Below are 22,937 nucleotides of genomic sequence, written 5' to 3'. Positions count from 1 at the left end.
TTTTGCTTCAGCTCTGAATTTTAAAAAATTTCCAAGCTTAATTTTGATGTAAATATTTGCTTTCCCGTGGGGTTCAGAAGGTTTTATGTTACATGCCTGAAACAACATGTTAGGGTATTTAGGAATTTATTGTACAACCTGGGGGTGACTAAGTGATATGAGTCAGGCCTGATAGCTATGCGTCTTCATTAATATTCAACATCTGTCACCGTGTTTTTGTTTATGCATGACTGTACCGCCTGACTCAGTGATGAACACCTGCCTAAAAGCTTTTGGGAACAAGGTGAGGATAGAAATAAAGAAAAGATTAATCTTCCGGGGAAATTAAGAGATATATTCAAATATACTATAGAATAAAATTTCCACTACTTTGAAATGCCTGAACATTGATCTCTGCAGCTATCATTTACTTACTTATTTCTTCTCAGTCTGTGAAAAAAATGTCTTCCTATGTGCATTGCTGAAGTATTTAGGGGTGAAGTTGGCTGATAAATGCAACTTTAATGTTTTCAGGGGAAAATGTATGTGTAAATATGTGTGTGTGTGTAGAGAGAAAGAGAGAGAGACAGAGACAGAGAGACAGAGAGTGAGAATAAAGCAAAATGTTAGTAATTGGTGAGTTTAGGTGAAATGCATGCTGGTGTTATACTATTCTTCCAACTATTTAGTCTGTTGGAATAAACTGGAGTAAACCCCTGCGTTCTCTGAAGCTACACGCACCATCTGTGAGCAGGAGGTGATGCCTGGGATCAAGGGCAGGTGGGCGGCTCTCTGGCCCCAGTGAGCGCTGCCCGAGGATGCTGCCCACAGCCTGTCCCACCTGCTGCTCCACCTTCCTGCATTCTTTCTCCTTCCTTCAATTCTTTTTTTTGCCATTTTGTATGCCTGGCTCTGCTTTTCATCGTATTCATTCTTTCCACCTCCTGCATTCTTTCTCCTTCCTTCAATTCTTCACACACTTTTTGTAATTTTCGTATGCCTGGCCCTGTTTTTCACCCTATTCCTCTGTTTTCTTACATTGAGTGTGGTGAAACATGGTTATTTGGGGTGGGGGGGGGGAAGGATAGAATTGTAGCTGAAACACTTGGAAGGAGCTGACTTTAACATTTCTTTCTTCCAGTAAGAAGGTCAACTCAGGTTCAAGCAGAAACGTCCAATTGTCTGTAATTTAAAGACACATTTAAAGGAAGTAGGGCAGGAGAGTAGTGTTTTGCTGCAAACCTCTGCAAAACGAATTCTCTTTCCTCTGGGCTTGCCAAGGACTCACTATTTTCCACACTCAGGCAAATTTGGGTCCAGCCTTTTTCTGAGGTTTTGATTACTGAAAATGATCACTACTGTGTGTTTGTGGTTTAATTGTCAGAAGCCACTTCCTGGAGAGGTTGCAGTGAAGCAGCTGTCTTACACAAGTCCATGGAGAGAAACCAGGACAATTCCTATGGCCGAGGGGCTGGGCAGGGTGGGGGTGGAGGTGGGGAGTGGCCGGTGCTTGAGGACAACATGTAGGATTTTGTTCCACTGGAACAGAGTCCTTGTTGAAACATCTCTGCTTCTCACCCTGACCCGACGTGCAGTTTTGAGAAGAGGGTTAATGTCTTGCTCACTCTCGTCACCTGAGGAAGAAAGTGATGGGACTGGATTTCTCTAGGTCTCCTCAGCTCTGTGGCTCTGTGAGGCTTCAGCCAGCAACTGCCCCTGAGCCGGCACAGCCTGACTTTCTGGCGCAAAAGTCATCTTGAACATCGTTACAAACCTTCCCCTAATCTGAGGCTAAGCCTGCCCGTGAGCCGGGGGTTGCTCTCATCCTGGGGGAGGCTGCACGGCTCCTCCTGCTTTTGGCTAGAAATGCCATGCTCATTCCCCTGTGGTCCTCTTCATAAACTCTGGAAAGTTAATGCATTAGGATTAGGTTCGGCTGTGCATGACAGGAAGCCTGAACATATAAAAAAAAGATAGTTTGGGGAGGGGGGTGCAGCTCCACAAAGCCACTGAGGACTCATGCTCCTTTCTTGCTGCCCCACTACTTTCAACAAGTGGTGTGCACCTTGTGACCCAAGATGGTGGCCGTAACCCCACCACCATATCCATACTGAGCCAGCTGGAAGGAAGACTAGTGGAGACTTTTAAGTCTTTTGAGGAGACTTTTTTTTTTTAAAGATTGGCACCTGGGCTAACAACTGTTGCCAATCTTCCTTTTCTTTTTAAGGATTGGCACCTGGGCTAACAACTGTTGCCAATCTTTTTTTTTTCTGCTTTATCTCCCCAACCGCCCCCCCCCCCACCCCGCCGCCCCAAACACAGTTGTATAACTTAGTTGCAGGTCCTTCTAGTTGTGGGATGTGGGACGTCACCTCAACGTGGCCTGACGAGCAGTGCCATGTCCGCGCCCAGGATCCGAACCCTGAGCTGCCGCAGCGGAGCGCGCGAACTTAACCACTCGGCCATGGAGCTGGCCCCTTGAGGAGACTTTTAAGTAGACTCCCCAGGAGGATCACACATTTCCACTTACATTTCATTGGCTCAAATTTTGTCATGTGGACACTCCTAGTTGCACGGGAGGATGGGAAATGTAGCCTTGATGTGGGGTGGTGATATGCCTTATTAAGAGTCAGGGGTCCTATCATTGGGGAAACAGGGAGGACAGATATTGAAGGAGGAAACTAGGAGCATCTGTCTCACAAACTATACTTTTGAAGAGTAAGGGCTTTGGAATCACTAGTCCTGAGTTTAAACTTCAACCCTTTCTTACTAGCAATAAGATATTGGCCAAGTTACTTAACCTCTTTAATCTCTTCTATTATATCATCTGTAAAATTGGCATGATATTCACATCGTGGGGGTAAATGAAAGAACCAGTGCTCAGTATTTAGCATAGTAGCTGTCACTATTACACTAGTTTCTGTGCCAACATCTTTGACTTCATCCACTTATTTGGATATGTGCTGTTGGTTATCCTTGGTGTATTTAACTCCTACCTCTTTCGTATCCTTACTAGAGAACTAGTGAGTCTGGGTGGGACTAGTACAGTTGGGGATGTGATAAGCTAATGCGTGTCCAAAGAGGACAAAGCAAGTTGGTCAATGTTGCTGTGTCCTTTATGCTAACCAAGTAGCCTGGTGACCCTGAGGTAACCTGAGGTTAGAGGTGAAGTTACAGAAAATATTTGTGTTTCAGAAACATGGGAAGGATAGGACCATGTAGAAGCAGGAAGAGCTTAGGGGAGACACCAGCTAAGGCGAAAATCTCAGGTCCTTCAGTCCGCACCCCTGGCTCCTCATCACTCGAGGAGGAGTTCAGACTGCAGCTCTGAGCCCATGCCTTCTGATGGTTCCTGACTGATGAGGGAGGGATTCTGGAGTGCAAGGGTCACTTCTTCAGTTTGCCAACCCTGCCCTGGCCAGTTAAGAGCCCTCTGGATTTACTGTGAGCCATTCAGAATGAGATCTGTTCCAGGAACAGGGAACAAGTCAAACTCCTTCATGGAAATGGGGGACGGATGATGGTATGGGTTTTTTTTTGGATTCACTCAACGCCCCCAACTCTCTGGTAGACTTTCAATCATAAATATTCCTGGTACTTTCTGGGACTGGGCACCATGTAGGCCATGAGGGCTGTGAATAAGACCGGGCCTCTGTCCTCAAGGCTGTCCCCACCCATGGGGAGCCAGACAAGAAACAGGTGTGGTAGATGGCATGATTGCTCCCATTTCTTTCTCCTCCTGGTGTAACTTTGCAGCTCCTCCCACTAGAGGTAGGGGTATTTCCCCACCCTACTGATGGCAGGTTTGGCCATGTGACTTGCTTTGGCCAATGGAATGTGGGCAGACAAGAGTGAGCTAGTTCTGAGCAAGGCCTCGAGTGTTTTTGCCCACATTGTTTGCGTTTTTGCCATCACATGAGAAGATCATCTCCTGGGAAGCCACTGTTCCAAAGAGGATGAGAGACACATGGAGCTGACTTGGATCCCACCTGAAGCTTGGAGCCAAGCCTAACCCAGCCTAACCTAGATCAGCCAACCACCTCTGACCCACAGACTTGTGAGCGAGAAACCCTACACTATTCAGTTTTGGGGTGGTTTGTTGAGCGGCATTCTTGTGGCTTTGGTCAGCCGATACAATAGGCGATTGCGATTGAGAATGAGAGGGAATACAGGGAGATACAGAGGCATCTGAGACTCCAGTCTTGGGGAGGTTTGTGGGGAGAAATGCTTCATGAACTTGTTTAAGTTTCTCCTGGGATGCTCTAGATGAGAGAGTTAGCAGTATATAGAATCCCTCAGCATATGTCAGAATTGTATGTAAAATAAGAGTTAATCCTTAAGGACTATAGAAAAGTTCTTTGACAAGTAAAATATGAGGACCTTTTGATGTCTAATGATTCACTCACTCATTCGACAAATAGGAGTTGGGATATACCTGTGAATGAGATGAAGTAGGATCCTTGCACACATGGGGTTACATGCTAGAGAGAGGAGACACGGTCAATGATGAGTGCCGTAGACAGTGAGAGAGCAGGGAAGGAAAATATGGAGTACTGGGGTGGAAGGGTGGTGCAATTTTACCCAGGAAGGTCAGAGAAGACCTCACCAAGAGTGGCGTTTGAGCAAAGACCTGAAGGAGGAGAGGAGAGTAGGGTGAGCTGAGGACAGCGCATCTCAGGCCGAGGTGAGGGAGCACTGAGGCACACTTCAGGAGAGAGACACTTAGGACGTCGAGCCCCTATTCTAAGACAGTTTGCAAGTGCTCCAGGGAGCGGATGTTAGTCCTGTTCGGTGAATGTAGCTGTGGAGGGACAAATCTAAAAATTTTGAGTTTTCGTGTTGAAAAATCTAGGCAAAAAGGTTTCCATCATCAGGTGAAGCCTCCAGAACCTGCCCCTGGGATCACCTTCGTGGTGTTCTCTCTTTGGGTGTCTGTGGCTCCTGGTGACCCCTCTCTCTCCTCCTCTAGGCTACAGGGTGCTGGCCCTGAGATCTCCACTTTCTGCATCCTCCAGAAGTTGTCGAGAACAATGCCCATTTTGTACATGTTGATATTGGGTGTTCCCGCCTTCACCATTCAGCCTGAGGAGCGCACAGGTAAGAAGTGAATCTTTCAGCTGGAGAAGTCTTGCCTGCAGCTTCTCTGGGAAAGCAGTTGTTTATCTGGGGAGGTTTTGTTGTCATCAAAAAGCAAGGTGTGAGCATTCATGCTTGATAAGTGACAAATGCTCCCTCTTGCCCGTCTTCCCTGTTGCACGGTGCTTGCTCTGGACATTGGTCATTCCTGCCAAAGAAGTGAACCAAGGAAGTGGTGCGCTCGCCCTTGATGAAAGGAGCCTTTGGATTGTAACCGTACGTCCTGTCAGAGCTAGGCTCTTTTTGTATCTGAATTCAGCCCAGATCTACTTTTAATGATAGGAGTCAACAAGTGAAAAATATTGCCAAACTTTTTAATCATTTTTTTCATCACCATGTGAACCTGATTTGAATTTCCCATAAAATATCAATGAAACTGATAGCAGTCCTAAACTCTGTTATTTGGAGTTCTGAAATTGCAACAGGAGGTGAAGGGGCACCCAGGGTACAGGCCACTTTGTTAGGGCACGTGGCTTCTTCAGATGTGCCCGTCAAAGGGAAGTTGGGGACCCAAAGCCTGACTGTGGTCTCTCTGTCCTTCAGTGACTGCAGGAAACTGCCAATTTCTTGGCAAGCATTTCAAAACCGACCTCATGGTGGAAGGGGAGCCTGTGGTTCTGAGGTGCCCCCAGGCATGGTATAGGTGGTTGGACTCTGCCAGCTCACATGTCAACGTGACGTGGCGTAAAAACGATTCTACTAGGATGGTTCCAGAGGAAGAAGAGACGCGAATGTGGGTCCAGGACAATGCTCTCTGGATTTTGCCGGCCTTGCAGGGGGACTCTGGCACCTACATCTGCACTGTCAGGTGAGCCCCTCTGGGGCCACGGTGGGGAGGGGGCTCCTTGCAGAATGGATTCTTGCATGGTGCTTCAGTGATGATCTGGATTTCAAAATCCAGTGTACAGGGGAGACTCCACCTTATGTCCTCCTCACTGTTCCTGAAATACTTCCGATGGGAGAACCTTCCCCAGATGTCCTCATGGCTCACTCCCTCCCTTCATTCAAGTCTCTGCTCAAGCACCACCCCATTGGAGAGGACTGCGCTCCCAACTTGACCTAAAGCGGCACTCCCGTGACTCTCCCACCCTGCCATTGTTTTCCTTCATCTGACACACACACGTGTTTGTGTATTTACTGTTTCCCTCCCCAGGAGGAGGACAGGGACGTGGTCACTGTTTTGTTCACTGCTAGATCCACATGGACACAGAAATAGATAGAGAACATGGAATAGAATTCAGACCTGGATGAGACTTTAGGAATAAGTTAATCCAACCGATTATTGTACACGTGAGGGAACCAAGCTCACTTCTAATGGTCTCCCAGGTGGTGGATGTGGAGCTGACACCAGACCCCACAGCTCTCAATATGGGATCTGGTCTCTTTGTCTTGTTGCTTTTTTTTCTTTATGCATAACATAAAATTTACCATTTTAACCCCTTTTAAGTGTACAATTTAGTTGCGTTAAGTACATTCACATTGTTGTACAACCATCACCAATATCCAGCTCCAGAACTCTTCATCTTCCCAAACTGAAACTCTGTACCCTTTGAACAACTCCTCATTTTCCCCACCTCCAAGCTCCTGGCAACCCCAATTCTACTTTCTGTCTCTATGAACTCATGTAAGTGGGATTATATAGTATTTGTCCTTTTGTGGCTGGTTTATTTCGCTTGGCATAAGGTCATCATGGTTCATCCATGTTGGAGCATGTGTCAGAATTTCCTTCCTTTTCATAGCCAAATAATATTCTATTGTATGTATATACCACATTTTAGTTATTCTTTTATCTATCAGTGGACACTTATCTTGGTTCTGCTTTTTGGCTATTGTGAGTAATGCTGCTATAAACACTGGTGTACAAAAATCTGTTCAAGTCCCTATTTTCAATTCTTTTGAGTATATACCCAGAAGTGGAATTGGTGGACCATATGGTAATTGTTTGAGGAAACATCATACTGTTTTCCCCAATGGCTGCACCATTTTACATTCCCACCAGCAAAGTATAAGCATTCTAATTTCTCCACATCCTCACCAACATTTATTATTTTCTGGGTTTTTTTGGTGGTGGTGGGGGTGTGGGTAATAACCATCCTAGTGGGTGGGAAGTGGTATACGGTTGTGGTTTTGATTTGCATTTCCCTAATGACAAATTATGTCAAGCATCTTTCCATGTTCTTTATTGGCCATTTGTGTACTTTCTTTGGAGAAATGTCTATTCAAGTTTTTTGCCCATTTTTAATTGAGTCACTTGTCTGTTTTTGAGTTGTAGGAATTCTTTATATATTTTGGGTATCAATTCCTTGCCAGATATATGATTTGAAAATATTGTCTCCCACTCCATGGGTTGCCTTTTTACTCTGTTGATAATGTCCTTTGATGCACAAAAATTTTTAATTTTGATGAAGTTCAGTTTATTTTTTCTTTGGTTGCTTTCGATGTCACATCCGAGAAATCATTGCCATATCTAATGTCATGAGGCTTTTCCCCAGTGTTTACTTCTAAGGATTTTTATACTTTTCACTCATGTTTAGATCTTTGATCCATTTTGAGTTAAGTTTTGTGTATGGGGTAAGGTCGTGGTCCAACTTCACTCTTTTGCATGTGACTATCCAGTTTTCCTAACACCTTTTGTTGGAAAGACTCTCCTTTCCCCATGGAATGGTCTTGGCATGTCTTGCTGTTTCTTGAAGGAGAAAGCTGTGTGCCTAGTGTCGGGGATCTTAAACATTTCCTGGCTTAGTTCTTCTGAAAGGATTAGGGCAGACTATAGGCCTTACTGTGAAACAGCGTTCCGGGCCTTCTCTCTTCAGCGGCTGCCTCCATCTTTCTCCGAGGCTCTCCTCCCTCCTTCTGCCAGCCCACTTCACAGGCTCTCCGCGTTTCATAAGCTCCTCTGATTTAAGGAGAAACTGTACCCATGAACATTTACGTTTAGAAAGAGAACCAAAGAAAGCGACATTCTTAGCCCAAAGGAATTAGTGGTGAAGGGGAGAGTTTCAGACAGCATCGGCCCCAGTCCTGGATGGCACGTGTGTGTGTTCAGTGCTGTCAGTGGACCTGCCTAGGAAGCAGGCAACCAATTGCTCATTTCCATATCAGGGAAATGTGGATGTCTGATTTCACAATGACCATAAATGCATAGTTCTCTTTCCTTTTTAGTATAAAAAATTTTGTTCTTTTCTAAGGAGCACTGCTAGAAAAACTTAATAGTGTGGGAGAAAAAGAATGGAATTTCGAGTCAGAATGATATGGATGTGAATCTCCACACTCTCCTTGTCCGTCTGGGAGGACCTTGGTCTTATTCCTCAACTTTTATATTTATGGGCCTCAGTTTTCTCCTCTGTGAAGAGGTTTGTTGGGAGGTTCTGTGAAGTCACAGCATGAGAAGCATCTGGTGTGAGGAGCACCATAGTAGACAGTCAATATACACATGGAATTTCTCTTTCTCTCCCAAAAGACGATACTTATTGACTACTGAAGTGATCATATGAAAAATCAGAGAGATGTGAGCTGAGTCATGTTTGTCTTAAAGTTTTTTTCATACTCAGTTAAGAAGATTGTACCTAATACCCTTATTTTACTTTCTGGTCTCGTAGAACAAAAGAGCTCTGAGAGTGTGGGGGCAGTGGAAATCCCAGTGTGGGCTGAGCTTTCTTAGCATGTGGGAAAGTTTACTTGGCTCGTCTCTACGACTCTCTTCTGGCTCTAAGACTGGGTGCTAATAGAGTGAGCATCCCCAGCAGTTGCCATAATCCCCTCTGGCATATAGTCATAGGGCACGAAACTGCCCCGTTCCTGTGATTTTCATAATTTTGTGACCTAGAATCCACATGGCCTTTCTGTCAATCAGGGGGACGAGGTGATGCTGCTGAACCAAAAGCCCCCAAATCTCAGTGACTTAAAACAACAAAGGCACATTTATCACACAGGCCACAAGCCTGTGATGGGTCGGCAGACGCTCAGGGACCCACGCTGAAGGAACAATTGTTATTGCAAATGTTGTTAGTCGCTGTACCAAAAGGAAACAGGTCCGGGAGTGTCTCTCCTGGCTGTTAAAATTGTGGTGTAGAAGTAACATACATATGACTCATTGACCAGAAAGAGTCCTATAGCTGCACCCACCCACAGTGGGGCCAGGACGTGTGATCCCTCTGTGCGCTCAGGATGGGGGAATTGGACACATTTGGTGAACAGCGCTAATGACGACACCTCTTTGTTGTGGGGATGTCCCACTACATGGGAAATATGCTTGGTGATCAAAGTATTCCCACCTGTATTTCTTTTGAGTTATTTTTGTGGCGTATCTTGCCCAAGGGGAATTACCAGATCAATAACGTGAGTAGGTTTGTAACTCTCAATACACCAAGTGCGCTTGCTTTCTGGGGCTATTGCTCTAATTTACGGGTTTTCCCACAGCCCTACTGGGCTTCCAATCTTGATTTGACCTCTTAGTAGCTACACAGCCTTAGGAAATTTATTTCTGTATACCTAATTTTCCTTATTCAAAAATGATATAATAATAATTCCTACCTCATAAGGTTGGAGAATAAATGAAATAATGTGTGTAGAGCATGCAGCACGGGCCGGGCACGCACCTCCTCCCTGCGAGCTAGCTGTGGGACGACACTTCCGGTCGTGCACTGTCCTTTAGACTTGTCCTCATTTGCATTTCTATGACTTGCAGTAAGATTATGCCTTTTTCAAGGTGACAGTTAACTTTCTGCATTTCTTTGTGCATAAAATGTTTGTATATCTTTTTCCTTTTTACAACAAGATATGACACATGATATAGATATTGGCCTTATCTATTTGAATTAATTCTTTTTACTTTCAGGTAATAAGCTTTTATGACTTATTTCTTTCACATATATTTTTCACATTTTCTTCCTTCTTTCGATATAAATTGTTTTACATTTTGCTGTGCAAGTTCCTGTTCATTCCTGTCCCCCTCTTATACAACACACATTCTCATTGTCTCTGCAGATGTCCCGTCTTTCTTAGGTAGCCAGGAACTTAGCTGAAATAATTATATTTTTATGTTTTTATACTTAAAAAATAGTTTTAATTAATATCCTCTGTCCTTCCCTCTATTTCCTCCATATTTCTATCAGTGTTTTGCCTCTGTTCTTTTCCCAGTTCTAGGGTCTTGCTAGAATTATGATAGTGTGATTATAGTTAGGCCAACCAGAAAAAAACGTAAAAAATCAAATAAACAAACTTATTAATTTCCTTTATGCAGTTTTGCAAAAATGTTTTATAGCTCTTACACAAAGCTCTCAGCAGTTTTTGAAATTTGACTTCAGTAAACGATTCCCAAAAGAAGTAAAGGAAATTTTCTTTATACGGAAACAGCGGCTCTTAGGAAGCACCCTCTCCATTTGGATATGGTTCCCTGGACCAGGGAGTTGGAGCATGCTGGGGCCGTGCTCAAGGACCCCCAGAACCTGGAAGTGTTTAGGCCCCTTCGAAGAGTACTTGGGGACTTCTGAGTGGCCCTGGACGGCATTGAAATCAAGCTTGTGGGGGGTCCTTTGGGAAAAACGTGGACTACATCACCATTTCTATACAGTAATTCTGATACGGCACTTTTTCATCCCCCAAGGATTCAAAAGGATCTGGGACATAACTATTGCAATACGAATCAAGAAAATGCAGGATGCAGGATTTAGTGGGACTGGGGAAATTACTCATTTCATTTAGTTTTGCTTTTATTTAACCTTTCCATTTATTGTCATTTTTCCCCTTTTAAATCAGAAACGCCTCGTACTGCTATGAAATGTCCACTGAGCTCAGGGTTTTTGAGAAGACAGAAGCTGCCCTGACTTACATCTCATACCCGCAGATCCTAACCTTGTCAACCTCTGGCTTACTAGTTTGCCCTGAGCTGAGTGAATTCACCCGGAACAAAACTGATGTGGAGGTTCAATGGTACAAGGTACATCTTTAAAAGTTGCCAGTTAATAAAAATCTTTTTTACTAGCCATAGGAAAGACATAAAATACCCATTCAGAAGACAAAACATTTGCTTTTATGTTTCTGGGTTTTTAAAATCAGTTAATTATAAAAGGGTCATGATTAATACGTTCCATTGATCCCTGTGTGACTTGGATGAGGGTCCTTAGAATAGTGATCTGAGAAGACAGAATACAAAATGAATCCAGAGTAAATAACAGCTGGAGAAAATAGCTTTTTACTCTGTCATCTGTCTATAAAAATTTAGAAAAAACTGCTAGTTTATTTAAGAACTTTATACACATATTGATGGAGTTTTTTAAAAGCTCCTTTGGGTTAAAGGAATAAATGTAAACTCAATTTGTTCTCTTGCCTGGTTGAATAAACCCCATGATCAGATCACCTGTGTAGACCAGGCGTGGGCAAACTGCAGCCCGGGCCCACACCAGGCTGCCACCTGCTCCTGTATGGCTCGCAAGCTTAGGATAGTTTTCAGTTTTTTAAATGGTTAAAAAAAATGGAAGGAAGAATGATGTTTTGTGACATGTGAAAATGATACAAAATTCAAATTTTGGTGTCCATAGATAAGATTTTACTGGAACACCGCTGCGCTCACTTGTTTCCACACTTTCACACTGCAGTGACAGAGTTGACTAGTTGGACAGAGGCCACGCAGACCATAGGCCTAAAGTATTTACTATCTGGCCCTTTACAGAAAAAGTGTGCCGACCCCTGATACAGGCCATAGATTGATACTGAAAAGTACAGTTATTTGTTTAATCATTGATAGAAATTAACCCTTTAATCAAGAATTAGGTTCATTTAAAAAACTTATATGGAAATAATGAAACAGATATATATATATATATATATATATATATATAAAACACTACATTCTAACATGTTTACTGCAGCATTGTTTATAAGAAGATATTAGAAACAAGGCAATGTTCACCATTAGGAATTGGTTAAACTTAAGTTTCTCACTGGGAATAGTGGAATATCACATAACTATTTACAAAAATGAGATAGTTTTATATGTATCAACATGGAAAGATATATACAATTTTGTTATAGTTTTTAAAAGGCTTTAGATGGTATATGCTGTATTTCCCATTTATGTAAAAATATTGTTACCTGTATTTAAAAATATGGAGGAATATACACTGAAATGATAAAACACGTTTTGGGAATAAGAAAGGACCGTCAGTTTCTACTTTTCATAAGTCAGTATTACATAATTCTTTTTACAACGTTGAATGACTTTGCTAATCGCCAAAGGAGTAAAGATATTTCTACTGTGTAAAAAAAAAAGCGAAGAACTTCCTTTAACTTAGGAAATAATGTGTCATTCCTTAATCTATATAAATTTTCCAATATAATCTCAATCAACATTATCTGTAACTTTGTCATAATTATTAAAATGTGCCTTTTCAGAAAAAAAAGAATAGGTTAACCAGTTGACTGGTATTATGACTTCAACATATATAAGATATCAATTTAATACTGGAAACTTAAATGATTTCCCGAAAGTAGAGGAAAAACGCCAGCTCCTGTGAATGAGCCAGCCCCACTAGGGGGCGAATTCTCTCTTGGTTCAGGAAGAAGGTGAAGAGGACAGGCGCGAGGTCTCACCGGTAGAGGAAAGAGCACTGGGTTTGAGACCCTGCTCCTTTGTTTACCTTTGTGCTGCCTTGGCCACGTTATTTCGCCTCTCAAACCTGTTTCCTCTGCAAAATGTCATTAGTCTCTCCTCCTGCCCGGGACTGTCTGGAAGATTAGATGGAGCACGGTGTATGAAGCACCTAGTGTGGAGCTTGACCTACAGAAGGTGCTTGATAAGTAAGGATGGACAGAGAGATCATGGTGGGGCTTAATAATATGTGTTCCCTTCATAATAATGCGAAGCATTGCTGAGCTAGTCATTGCTTGTACTGTGTAAAAGTCTGTTGTAAACCCCCTGACTTGTACCCCAATGATGTAGGGACTGTTAATAGCTCCATTTTACAGATTAAGAACCGGAGCTACAGAAACGTAAGGAATTTGCCCAAGGTCACACAGTTGGTAGATGGTGACGCCAAAACCCTAACTCAGCACCCCAGGCCCTGGGCACCAGTGCCCTGCAGGGGATCCCTGGTGGCTCACGGGCCTTGGACCAACTGTGGTGATGGGTCCCATGTGGCATTTTTCATATTTGACCACTCATGTTAGGAACAATAAAACTCTCAATTATATATATTGTGCGGTAATACTTTATGAGCCATGTGGCTGACAAACCATTCCAGTTATGTCTGCGTTCCCATTCAGGGTAAGATTCTGAAATGACTCAGGGTTCTATTTGACTATAGCAAGCTTTCGATCATCATGGTTTTGACAGTGATGTTCCTGAGAACATTTTGTGCTCGTTCGGATGTTTTCTTAAATCCCGTTCACTGTTTCTGTATTATTGGAGGCCTTGCTCTTGAGAGTCTATTAAGCAGAACCCACAGTACCTTTGTCTATATGAAAAAGTGTGGCCTCATTTCTCACATTTAGTTTTCTCTTGCAAATTTTTCTCCATCTCTACCGGCTCATAAAATTGAAATGAATTTTAAAGTAGTTACTGCAACATCATCTCTTCTGAACATTGTTTTCCGAGTCACCATGACTGCATAACAGCCCCCCCCCCCCCCCGGGTATTTCCTAAGGCCTGTAGGCAGCTATTAGGCCATAAGTGTGCTTGTATTTTAAACGGCCTACTTTGTCAAAGGAGAGTTTCTTTTTTTCCCACTGTGCTTAAACAAATGTGCTTTAAACATCGTTGTTCAACAAATCCAGCAATTTTATTTGTTTCATATGTTAACAAACTGCCTCTCCTAAAAATACAGTTAAAATTATATCCAAAGTCCAACATTTGCAAAGTAAAAGTAAATTCCAGGGCAATTCTTGGGTTGCAAATTCAACGTTGACTGACAATACTGATGCTGTTCATAGCTTTTGAGATATAAATTAGTATACAGTGTAACTTTGAAAAACATTTTCCCTAAGGATTCTGTCCTTTTGGATCAAGACAACGAGAAGTTTCTAAGTGTGGCGGGACCCCCTCGTTTACTTGTACAAAATGTGTCTATGGAGGATGCGGGCTATTACAGCTGTGTCATGACCTTGACCCACAATGGCACACGAGTCAACATCACTAGAAATATCGAACTCCGTGTCCAGAGTAAGTACTTGCCGTCAAGGTACCCCTTCACCTTGGGTCACTAACAAGCACGCAAAGAGCAAATTAGAGTTCGCATAGAATTCCTTGAGTGTCTTTGGTATGAAAGGAAGACAGATACGTCAACTGTCTTAAAGCATCAGGCTAAGAAGACTGTGACACTTTGAGAAGTAGAAAGCGGGGTGTTAACCTACCATGAGGAAAGCTGGATCCCTGGGTGTCGATAGGGTTCCAAGTCTGAGGCCACAACACACCACTAGAGGGGGCCAGGCAATGGTCCACTGGAAGGTTCTCTTGGAAAGCCCCCTTTGGAAGGTCTGCAGCTCCAGGGCCAGCCGTCAGAACATAGTTGCCGTAACTTTATGTGTAATTCTAGGATACCAGGATTTTCTTGGACTCTTCAGTTAGAAGGCATATTCAGTAAAAATTGCCCTTTTTTCGTCTCCCCCAAGGCATGTCTACTTGCCTTTGAATCCAGGCTTTCAAATAGTGTGCGCTCTCTTTGCTTTAAATGATTTCTACCTGAACAATGTAGTGAACAGAATCAATTAGCATTTAAAATTTGCTCAGCCCTTCCTCCGCACCTCCTCGGTGCTGAACGAGGGCATGGTCCTCACTTGGTCCAAGGGCATAAAAGCATTTAAGTCTCGACTCTGTCCTGGAGAGCATGCCATTTTTCTTCACTTTATATACTGAATACACAATTGGAGTCTTTTAAGGGCAATTCAGAGAGCTTTGGAAGTCTACTAAAGTTAAATAATTGGTCTATGGGGGAAAAAGACTTTTTTTCTCACAGAGAATCCAGAGATTCAGTTTTACTACAGGGAAAATCATGTCTCCCATGAACTGAAATCTCTAGATTATTTTTCTTTTACTGTCTTGAGAGAATTCATTCATATCAACCGCCCGTTCCCCCGCAGGGAATCACCGAGACTTCCCGTGACTTGGAAGGGACCCGTCATTATTCTGTTTGTGTGATTCTGCACGGGAACACTAGGGGGCGGCCAACCTACGTGTTATCCTGTGTTGTGCTCACACTGTATCCCTGGCATTCTCACAGGGTGGTCCTGGGCCAGCAGTGCGGCATCACCTGGGTACTCACTGGACATGCCAAATCTCAGGCCCCACCCAGACCTGATAGCCGCGCGGGTGGGGGTCGGGGGCGTAGCAATGCCTGTTTAGGAAGCCCCCACTCTGATGCGTCCTCAAGTGTGAGAACCACTGACATACTTAGTCCATGAGGCTGCTTTCTGCCCGCTCCATGCGCCAGCCTCTGTAACAGCCATGTGGCTGTGAGGGGAGGGACAGGCTCCTGGTCACCGTCAGGAAGCCGCTGCTCCTTAGGCTCTCCCGCCATGCTGCCTAATGCTTACTCGCCTTAGGGCTTCCAAATGCTCTCGGGTGGAAGAAGCGAGGATGGCGCGAGCAGTTGCGGAGGCGGCAGCCCTTCACCCACTCTCCAGCCATCCTTTTTGTTCCAGTTCAGGTGCCAGTTTCTTCACGCTGCTGGGAGACCCTCCTCTTGTGGAGCTGGGTTCTGATTCCTGGGAGGTCCACCTCTGCCTCCCCAGAGTTTATCTCAATTAACAAGACCCAGTGGCCAATGCTGGGTCACTATGTTTCTCTCTCACTGCGGGATTAGCGTTAGGCACAGCTGCTCCCCAAGCCCGTGTGCCTTTGTTTGGAGGTGATTCTTCGGTATTCTGTGTCAGACACTTGAGGAAACAGAGGTGGAGTTGGGGGAGAGATTTTAGGGCAAGTAGACCTTGTGGTAAAACCTGTCCCGTGGACATCAGGAACGTTACCATTAAGAATTTATCCAGGAAGCCAGGGAGGGGAATGGTTAATCGTTTATCACAGAGCAAAGAACCTCTGTCAGCGGAATGTGTGTTCAATTGTGGCCTCTTCCAGTAATCTCTCTTCTGGGAAAGGCATTGGCCAAAGATGCTCAATTTGTGGAGAGGCTGTTTCCTTTGCCAGACAAAGGCCAAATCTCACAATCGCTGGCCAGACTGGAAAGGATAACTTGGTTAATTATTTAAACAACGGAACTCGAGCCTCAGCTTGAAATGAAGGCTTTCCTAATTGAGTCCCTTTTTTCTCATTTCTTTCTCAGAAAGAAGAGAGGAGACTGTTCCTGTGATTGTCTCCCCCCGCCAGACCATACTGGCTTCACTGGGTAAGGCTGCACGACTGTGTTGCCCACGGGTGTGTCTGCCACTGCACCCGCCCGGTTGGTGCGAGGTGGGCTGGGTGGAGACCCGGAGCCCCAGCGCAGGGGGCTGAGATAACGAATGCGGGAGCAGTCCTTTGTCAAGTGTGGTTAGAAATGGCATGGTTTGAAAACAGGTATACTTTGCTTCATGAAAACTCTATCTGCAAAAATCCAAATGTAAATTCTGAACATTTTGGTGGCAGTTACTAACTGTTCTAAAGGATTAACGGCGTGACTCCCGTACGTAGCCAGCACCTGTAGTATATTTAAAATAATTCACTTTACCAAAAGTTGGCTGATGCTCAGCGTTTCTCTGAGATTCCGTTTGTAAAGAGAGGCCAGCCCTGCCACTGCTGATCCCTCAGAGATGGTTTCTTGTTGCTAAAATTGCTGGTCAGCTGGTCAGTGGGGTGATGGAAATGATTGACAGGGTTTTCTGTTTCCCACCCTGTTGTGAGGCGGGCCGTCTTGGCCAGCACACGGTTCCTTATTGTCTACTGGGATGCCATTCAGTCTCAACATTGACCCTGTAGAAAGGCCTTATTTCTCCCATTTTCCAGAAGGAAAAGCTGCCCAGGGGGGTCATGGTGGCTCAGGGATGGTCAAAAAGCCACTCTTAGGTCAGGCTGGGGTCCACACTCAGGCCTGTGTGTCTGTGAAGCCTCTACCTTTTCTACTTGTTTGTTTTTGTCTCACAGTTTTTAGGTCTTCTGCTCATTTGTTAAACCCTGGCTGCAGAGTCCTATCTATCTATCTATCTATCTATCATCTACCATCTGTCTATCTCTTCTGTTTGATATTGGGCTTATATTTTAAATTTTAATGGGTGGCTGTAAGAAGGATGGCTTTGCAGATACTGGGTTCATTGCCTGCCATGTGAGTTGCAGCTCCCAGCAGCTGCCTTGGCTCTCAGAGCAACCACCTGGAAACCTGGGGAGGTGGGGACACGGGCTAGTGCTGACAGGTGTCCCCTGCCGATGGGGGCTGAGTTTCTCACCCTGTTGCTTTGAATGCACTGACCCATGTGGCAGTCACATGAGGCCAGAGTTAATGTGTTGCTTTTGGCTGAGACGTCTTTAAGGTCATAGGGGCGGTGAAGGAGGGGCAAAAACCAGCTTTCTGAGCCGGAAGTGGGGCCAGGTGCATTAAAAGACACCACACAGGGAGGCATATCAGCGAGGAGGAAGAAGCAAATGAGAAGGATTTGTTCATTTTTTCCCCTTCTCTCCTTTGGTAACTTAAAAAATATAACTTATAGATTGAGGCAGGGGGCCCAGTGCTGTCACGTTGCACAGCCGTAGGAGGCACCACTCAGATAAAATACAGTGGCTTTTTAAAGGGCTAAGCCCACATGAGCATGATCTGAGAGCGGAGCGTTCCCAAGGGGACCATGAGAGCTGAGACCAGCAATAGGCAGAGAGGAAGAAACCACACATTAATCTGGATTTTTTGAGGTAACTAGAATAAACTGTGGAAGAAGACAGCCCTTGAAGTCAGAATGCCCCATAGGAGCTGAGTGGCCTTGGGGAAGCCACTTGCTTCCAGGTTTTCATCTGCCACGAAGACCAGTTGAAGGAACTGGAGACACTTGGTAAATACTGATGCTCCGTGTGAATGGAACTGTTCGAGGGAACTAAGTTTCCTTCTAAGAAAAGAATCGACTGTTGAGGGGTATTTGAGGAGATGGGGAAGGGGCCACTGCCCTGATGTGCGGGCGGACACGAGGAGCTGGAGAGACCCCTGTTCGCCAGCTGGGTTCTGACTTTCGATGTGCTGTGTCTTGCTGTACACAGGGTCAAGACTGATAATCCCGTGTAAGGTGTTTCTGGGAGCCGGCACACAGTGGACCACCGATCTGTGGTGGATGGCCAACAACACCAACATAGACATTGCCTACCGGGGAGGTCGCGTGACGGAGGGGCAGCGCCAGTAAGTGGGCGAAGATCTCCTTTGTCAGCTTAGAAGAGTCTTCTGGGCAGAGCTGTTGTGAGGCCCCTGTAGGCTCTACTCTTCCTTTTAGAGACAATGTCATGTCCAACCTATCAATACGACACATGTTCCACATTAGAAATAGTTTTTTTGGCTCTAAATGGTTGGATTTTTAGAATTTTAAAAATTGAATTTTGCTAAGATTTATGAATCGTTCTTGAGAATCTAACTTTCTATATAACTATAGAAGCTGCAGCTGACAACTTGGCATTGGCGTTGCATTTTCTAGCTGCTTAATTAAACATTCGTTTCTTGGTTTTTTGCAGTTTTTGGAAAAATACTTTGGAGTTAATACATTTCCATTCCCCACTCTGCAACCTGAGTGTCAAACATTTTCCCAAACCCTTAAAAGGACTCTGGCACTTATCACTGTGTCGGAGAGCCTTCTCCAATTTTCAGGGAGCCGTGGGCTGCCTCAGTCTCTCAGGAAGGGTAATAGGAAAAGAAAGAAAGAATTCTGTTCCCAGAAGCTTTCGTCTCTGGAAAGTGTTTTCTCACTCTCAAAGCAGAGCAATCTGACCTTGTAAATGGGAACCATTTGTTTATGAGGAAGGGAGACCATTATATCCAAATTATAAAGTACTTTTAAAATTATAGTTCACTACTCCGAATTAGCCTGTACTTTTGCTGGCCAAATTTTTGTCTTTTTGGAAAGACTTATCAAAAAGTCCTTTCTGGATGCAATTTAACAGATACAAATTACGTGTGGTTAGCACAATTGTTTGTTTGCAAGTCTTCGTTGAGAAAAGTTTGGGCACCGATAACGTGCCTCATGTCAACGAACTCACACTGCACATCTACTTGAAGGAGTCTGTTTTTCTCCTGTAGACAAAAAAAGTGGTCTTAGTGGATCCACATCAGCAATATTTTTTTCACACGGCTGGGTAATAGAGAAGCCTTTCGGATCCCGGTGACGTTACCCATGGCAGTCGTGCTCACTAGAGCCGTTCCTCCTGGCTCGACTGCAGCCTCCGCTCTGCACTCGAGATTCCAGAGTGAGGGTTGGCAAAGGGCTGGATTCCTGGAAACTGCCTGCCCTTCAGTATGCAAATGACTTATTGGTGATACAGTCATGTTTTCCAAAACTAGACCTTTTTATTCCCACTGCTGGTTCTTTGTCCATCAAGAGCCTTAAGAGTTTTTCCATTATCCAAACTAAGCTGGCTCCTAAGTTCTTCCTGTAACAAGTGTCCTGTTACAGCGACCAACATCTTCAGTGTCTCTCCTACCTTGAGGAACAGGCTTAGAAAGTCTCCCGAATAAGTAACAGTTGTAATGGTAAGTTCTCCTAACTTTATGAATCTCGAAATCAGTCTAAGCACAAGGGATCCTTCTGGCCAAGAACGCTTGGGTGTCTAGGTTGTAAAGATGAGCCTGCATTTGATTCACCATGTTTAAGTAAATGTTTCCAACCCAGGGAGTACTCAGAAAATAATGAGAACTACATCGAAGTGCCATTGATTTTTGATCCAGTCATAAGAGAGGATTTGAACACGGATTTTAAATGTGTTACCTATAACACACGGAGTTTTCAGACGCTACATACCACAGTCAAAGAAGGTATGTATTTTGCAGACAGTAAAGGGGAAAACGACATGTTGAATGTTCTGTGGATGCTAGACAAAGCTACTAGGTCTCCAGATGATTACTTAGGAGGGCCCTTGTGTTTCCTGCTGGTGGAGTGTTTGAAAGCAAATCTCTCATTTTTTATGACTTTTGTTGTTGTTGTTGCCAGCCAGGAGGCTGGCTTTGAGAAGTTATACTCAAATATAGCAAGCTGATTTTTGGAAAAAAGATACAATGGTTCTGTGATAAACTTTAAAAAACCCTGTCCTCATGTGATTCTGCCTTGGATCAGCAGGACTAGCTGTCCTTTCACGACCCCTCAAGGAGGGGGAGACATTCTTTATCGCAAGGCTGAGATACTGCATCCTCTAGGAGCTGGGGACTGAAAGATACCCTGGGCTCGGGGCAGCTTTAGGGTTAGAGTCATCAGTCAACAGGAAGTGAAGTGTGAGAGCATAGCCAACTCGACCTCGTGTCCATTTAAGGACATTTAAAAAAGAAGAAAAGAAACACCTGTGTTATCATTGTGACCAGATTGATTCCTTCTCAATGCTTAAGCACCAGGCAGGAAAGGAAGATGCAGCTAATGTAATCTGTTGACAGCCAGGAGGATAGCAAGGGGCAAGCCGGAATGATCCCCAGCTGGAATCTCATCATGCCTTCTGGGCAGTCTGCAGCAATCAAAGAAACACACATTACTCAACATTCTCCGTGTTTTCTGGGGAGGCAGCTGCAGACACACTTTTAATTGGAAAGCTGAGGATCTGGTTAAGCCTCAGGGCAGAGAATGATAACACGACACAGCTTTTCTCCACCTGTGGTCTGTGCCCCAGCAGCATCACCCACTTGAGTCACTAGTTGAAAAATCCCTGGGCTCACCCCAGATCTACCCAGTCAAATTCTCCTGGGGTGAGGCCAAAGACTGCAATTAGCCAGCTCCTTTTGTACTAAAGTTTGAGAACCATTGTCCTAGAACACATGCGCAAAGGCTGAGATTTCAGATCCTATCCATGAGAGAGTTGGTACAGGCTTGGAAATGGAGGAGTCCATAGAAAGCAGAATCCACTGCAGGGCTGAAATTAGTGACCCAAAGGAACCTGTGGTTTGTCCGTCCTGACGCTGGGAACCGTGAAATGTTTCTATAACACTAGCCCTGCCCCTGCGCGTCCTTCGCTGCGTTGGCTATGACTGATCTCCGAGGGCAGAGCTGACAGCTGTTCACCAGGACCGAGAGGTGCATCTGAATGGCTGCTCAGAAAATCAAAGCTTCACTTGTTTCTAAGCTGTGGAATTTTAAGGTGTAAGAATCATCTGGAGAAATAGTCTGAGATTGTGTTGATTCTTGAATGCCTAGACAGACTATGATAAATCGTAGCTTAAAAATGTAGAATTCTGACCTCATCATCACTGTGTCCAATAGCACTCATGTTCTTGTGTTTCCTTGTTAACTCTTTATTCAGTCTGTTCCTACATTTTCATAACACAGAGGTACCAAGGAGTAGGATATAAAATAGCTGGATCTAAGCAATAATCTGGACACCTAAGGCTCCTTTATTCAAAGTTTGTTTAGTTTTCTTTTTTACTTTATTTAATCCTCATGACACTCATGCTCATTGGAAAAGGGCACATTGTACCTGGCCGTGTCACAGTTGGCTGGTTGAGACCTAAACAGGTGATATCATATGTACACTACTGAGCCAGTGGAGCAAGGTTAGACCCTTACACCTGCCCTGCACTCCCGTGTTGTTTCTCTCTGGTGGATGTTTTTTTTTTTTGAGGAAGATTAGCTCTGAGTTAACATCCATTGCCAATTTTCCTCTCTTTTTTTTTTTCTGCGTGAAGAAGATTAGCCCTGAGCTAACATCTCTGCCAGTCTTCCTTTATTTTGTACGTGGGTCGCTGCCACAGCATGGCTTGTTGAGTGGTATAGGTCTGCGCCTAGGATCTGAGCTCGGGAACCTGGCTGCCAAAGCAGAGCACAGCAAACTTCAACCACTTGGCCATGGGGCCGACCCCTCTCTGGTGGATTTTTATTCTACCTTGCTTGTTTCCCAAAGGCCACAGATATTATTCTCAAATATCCTTGATCTTAGTGTAAGGGACAAACTCTCTCAAAATCAATGCACGTTTCTTAGGAAAAACAAACTCTACTTCCTTTCTTCTCTGTAAACCTGCACTGCCCTGTCCTCTTTGGCAGTGAGAGAATGTTCAACCCCTGATGTCACTCTGTTCTTCCTACAGCTGCCACGTTCCCCTGGGGGACTGTACTGGCCCCTCTTTTGCTGGTCTTCTTGGTTTTGGGAGGAATATGGATGCGCAATCGGTGCAAACACAGAAGTGGAAAAGCGTATGGTTTGACTGCATTAAAGATTGAGCGTCAAGTTTTTCAATCTTATCCAAGTAAAATAAAGGAAATAAAATAATTCAAATACAAACGATATGCTTTCTTATGGAAGTGGCTCTGCCTTTTTGAGAGACTCTGTTATTTTCTTCGGTTGTTTAACAAAGCTGCTGAGTTTATAGTGGGTTTGTAGTAAAGCGCTGAAGTATTAATGTAAAATTTATTCTGAGACTGATTGACAGGAGCAAATGAGGAGCGTGTGGGTGGGGTGAGTAGTGCTCTGCTATGTGTGACCTATTTAAGAGTGAGGGGCCTGAATAAGGCCAGAATAAGAGTTGACAACATCTAAATGAGTTTTGAAATTCATTCATTCATCATTTAACAAAAATGTATTGAAAGTCTATTCCAGCTATGCTCTATGGGAGGTGTTATAGATACAAAGATAGTTAAGACATAATTTGCCTTTTCAGGAAGATGGAATTTCATTTTGAGACTGGAAAGGATGATTTAGAAATGCCGAAGAAGAAGAAAGAGCAAGGATTGCTGAATTTTTTCAA

At 44.1% G+C, this 22,937-nt stretch overlaps 1 protein-coding gene across 2 annotated transcripts in view; it reads left to right on the top strand.

The window, feature by feature from the left end:
* IL1R2 (interleukin 1 receptor type 2) overlaps positions 1–22,494 on the top strand; it is a 28,079-nt gene extending 5,585 nt beyond the window's left edge. The window contains exons 1-9 of one of the 2 annotated variants that reach the window (XM_014854095.3): positions 3,898–4,036; positions 4,949–5,076; positions 5,659–5,923; positions 10,873–11,053; positions 14,098–14,272; positions 16,386–16,448; positions 18,278–18,413; positions 19,891–20,033; positions 22,281–22,494. In XM_014854095.3, the coding sequence (XP_014709581.1) occupies positions 5,010–5,076; positions 5,659–5,923; positions 10,873–11,053; positions 14,098–14,272; positions 16,386–16,448; positions 18,278–18,413; positions 19,891–20,033; positions 22,281–22,462 (1,212 nt within the window). In that variant the 5' untranslated portion in view covers positions 3,898–4,036; positions 4,949–5,009 and the 3' untranslated portion in view covers positions 22,463–22,494. Of the gene's footprint in view, positions 1–3,897; positions 4,037–4,948; positions 5,077–5,658; positions 5,924–10,872; positions 11,054–14,097; positions 14,273–16,385; positions 16,449–18,277; positions 18,414–19,890; positions 20,034–22,280 lie in introns of those variants that run through there. The other variant, XM_014854093.3, reaches the window with a different exon arrangement.
* The last annotated feature ends 443 nt before the right edge of the window (positions 22,495–22,937 follow it).

Source organism: Equus asinus, chromosome 6 (assembly GCF_041296235.1).
Source record: "Equus asinus isolate D_3611 breed Donkey chromosome 6, EquAss-T2T_v2, whole genome shotgun sequence".
In the NCBI taxonomy this organism is placed as follows: Eukaryota; Metazoa; Chordata; class Mammalia; order Perissodactyla; family Equidae; genus Equus; species Equus asinus.
Note: the sequence above shows the minus strand (reverse complement) of the source record. Positions and strands in the feature narration are given on the sequence as shown.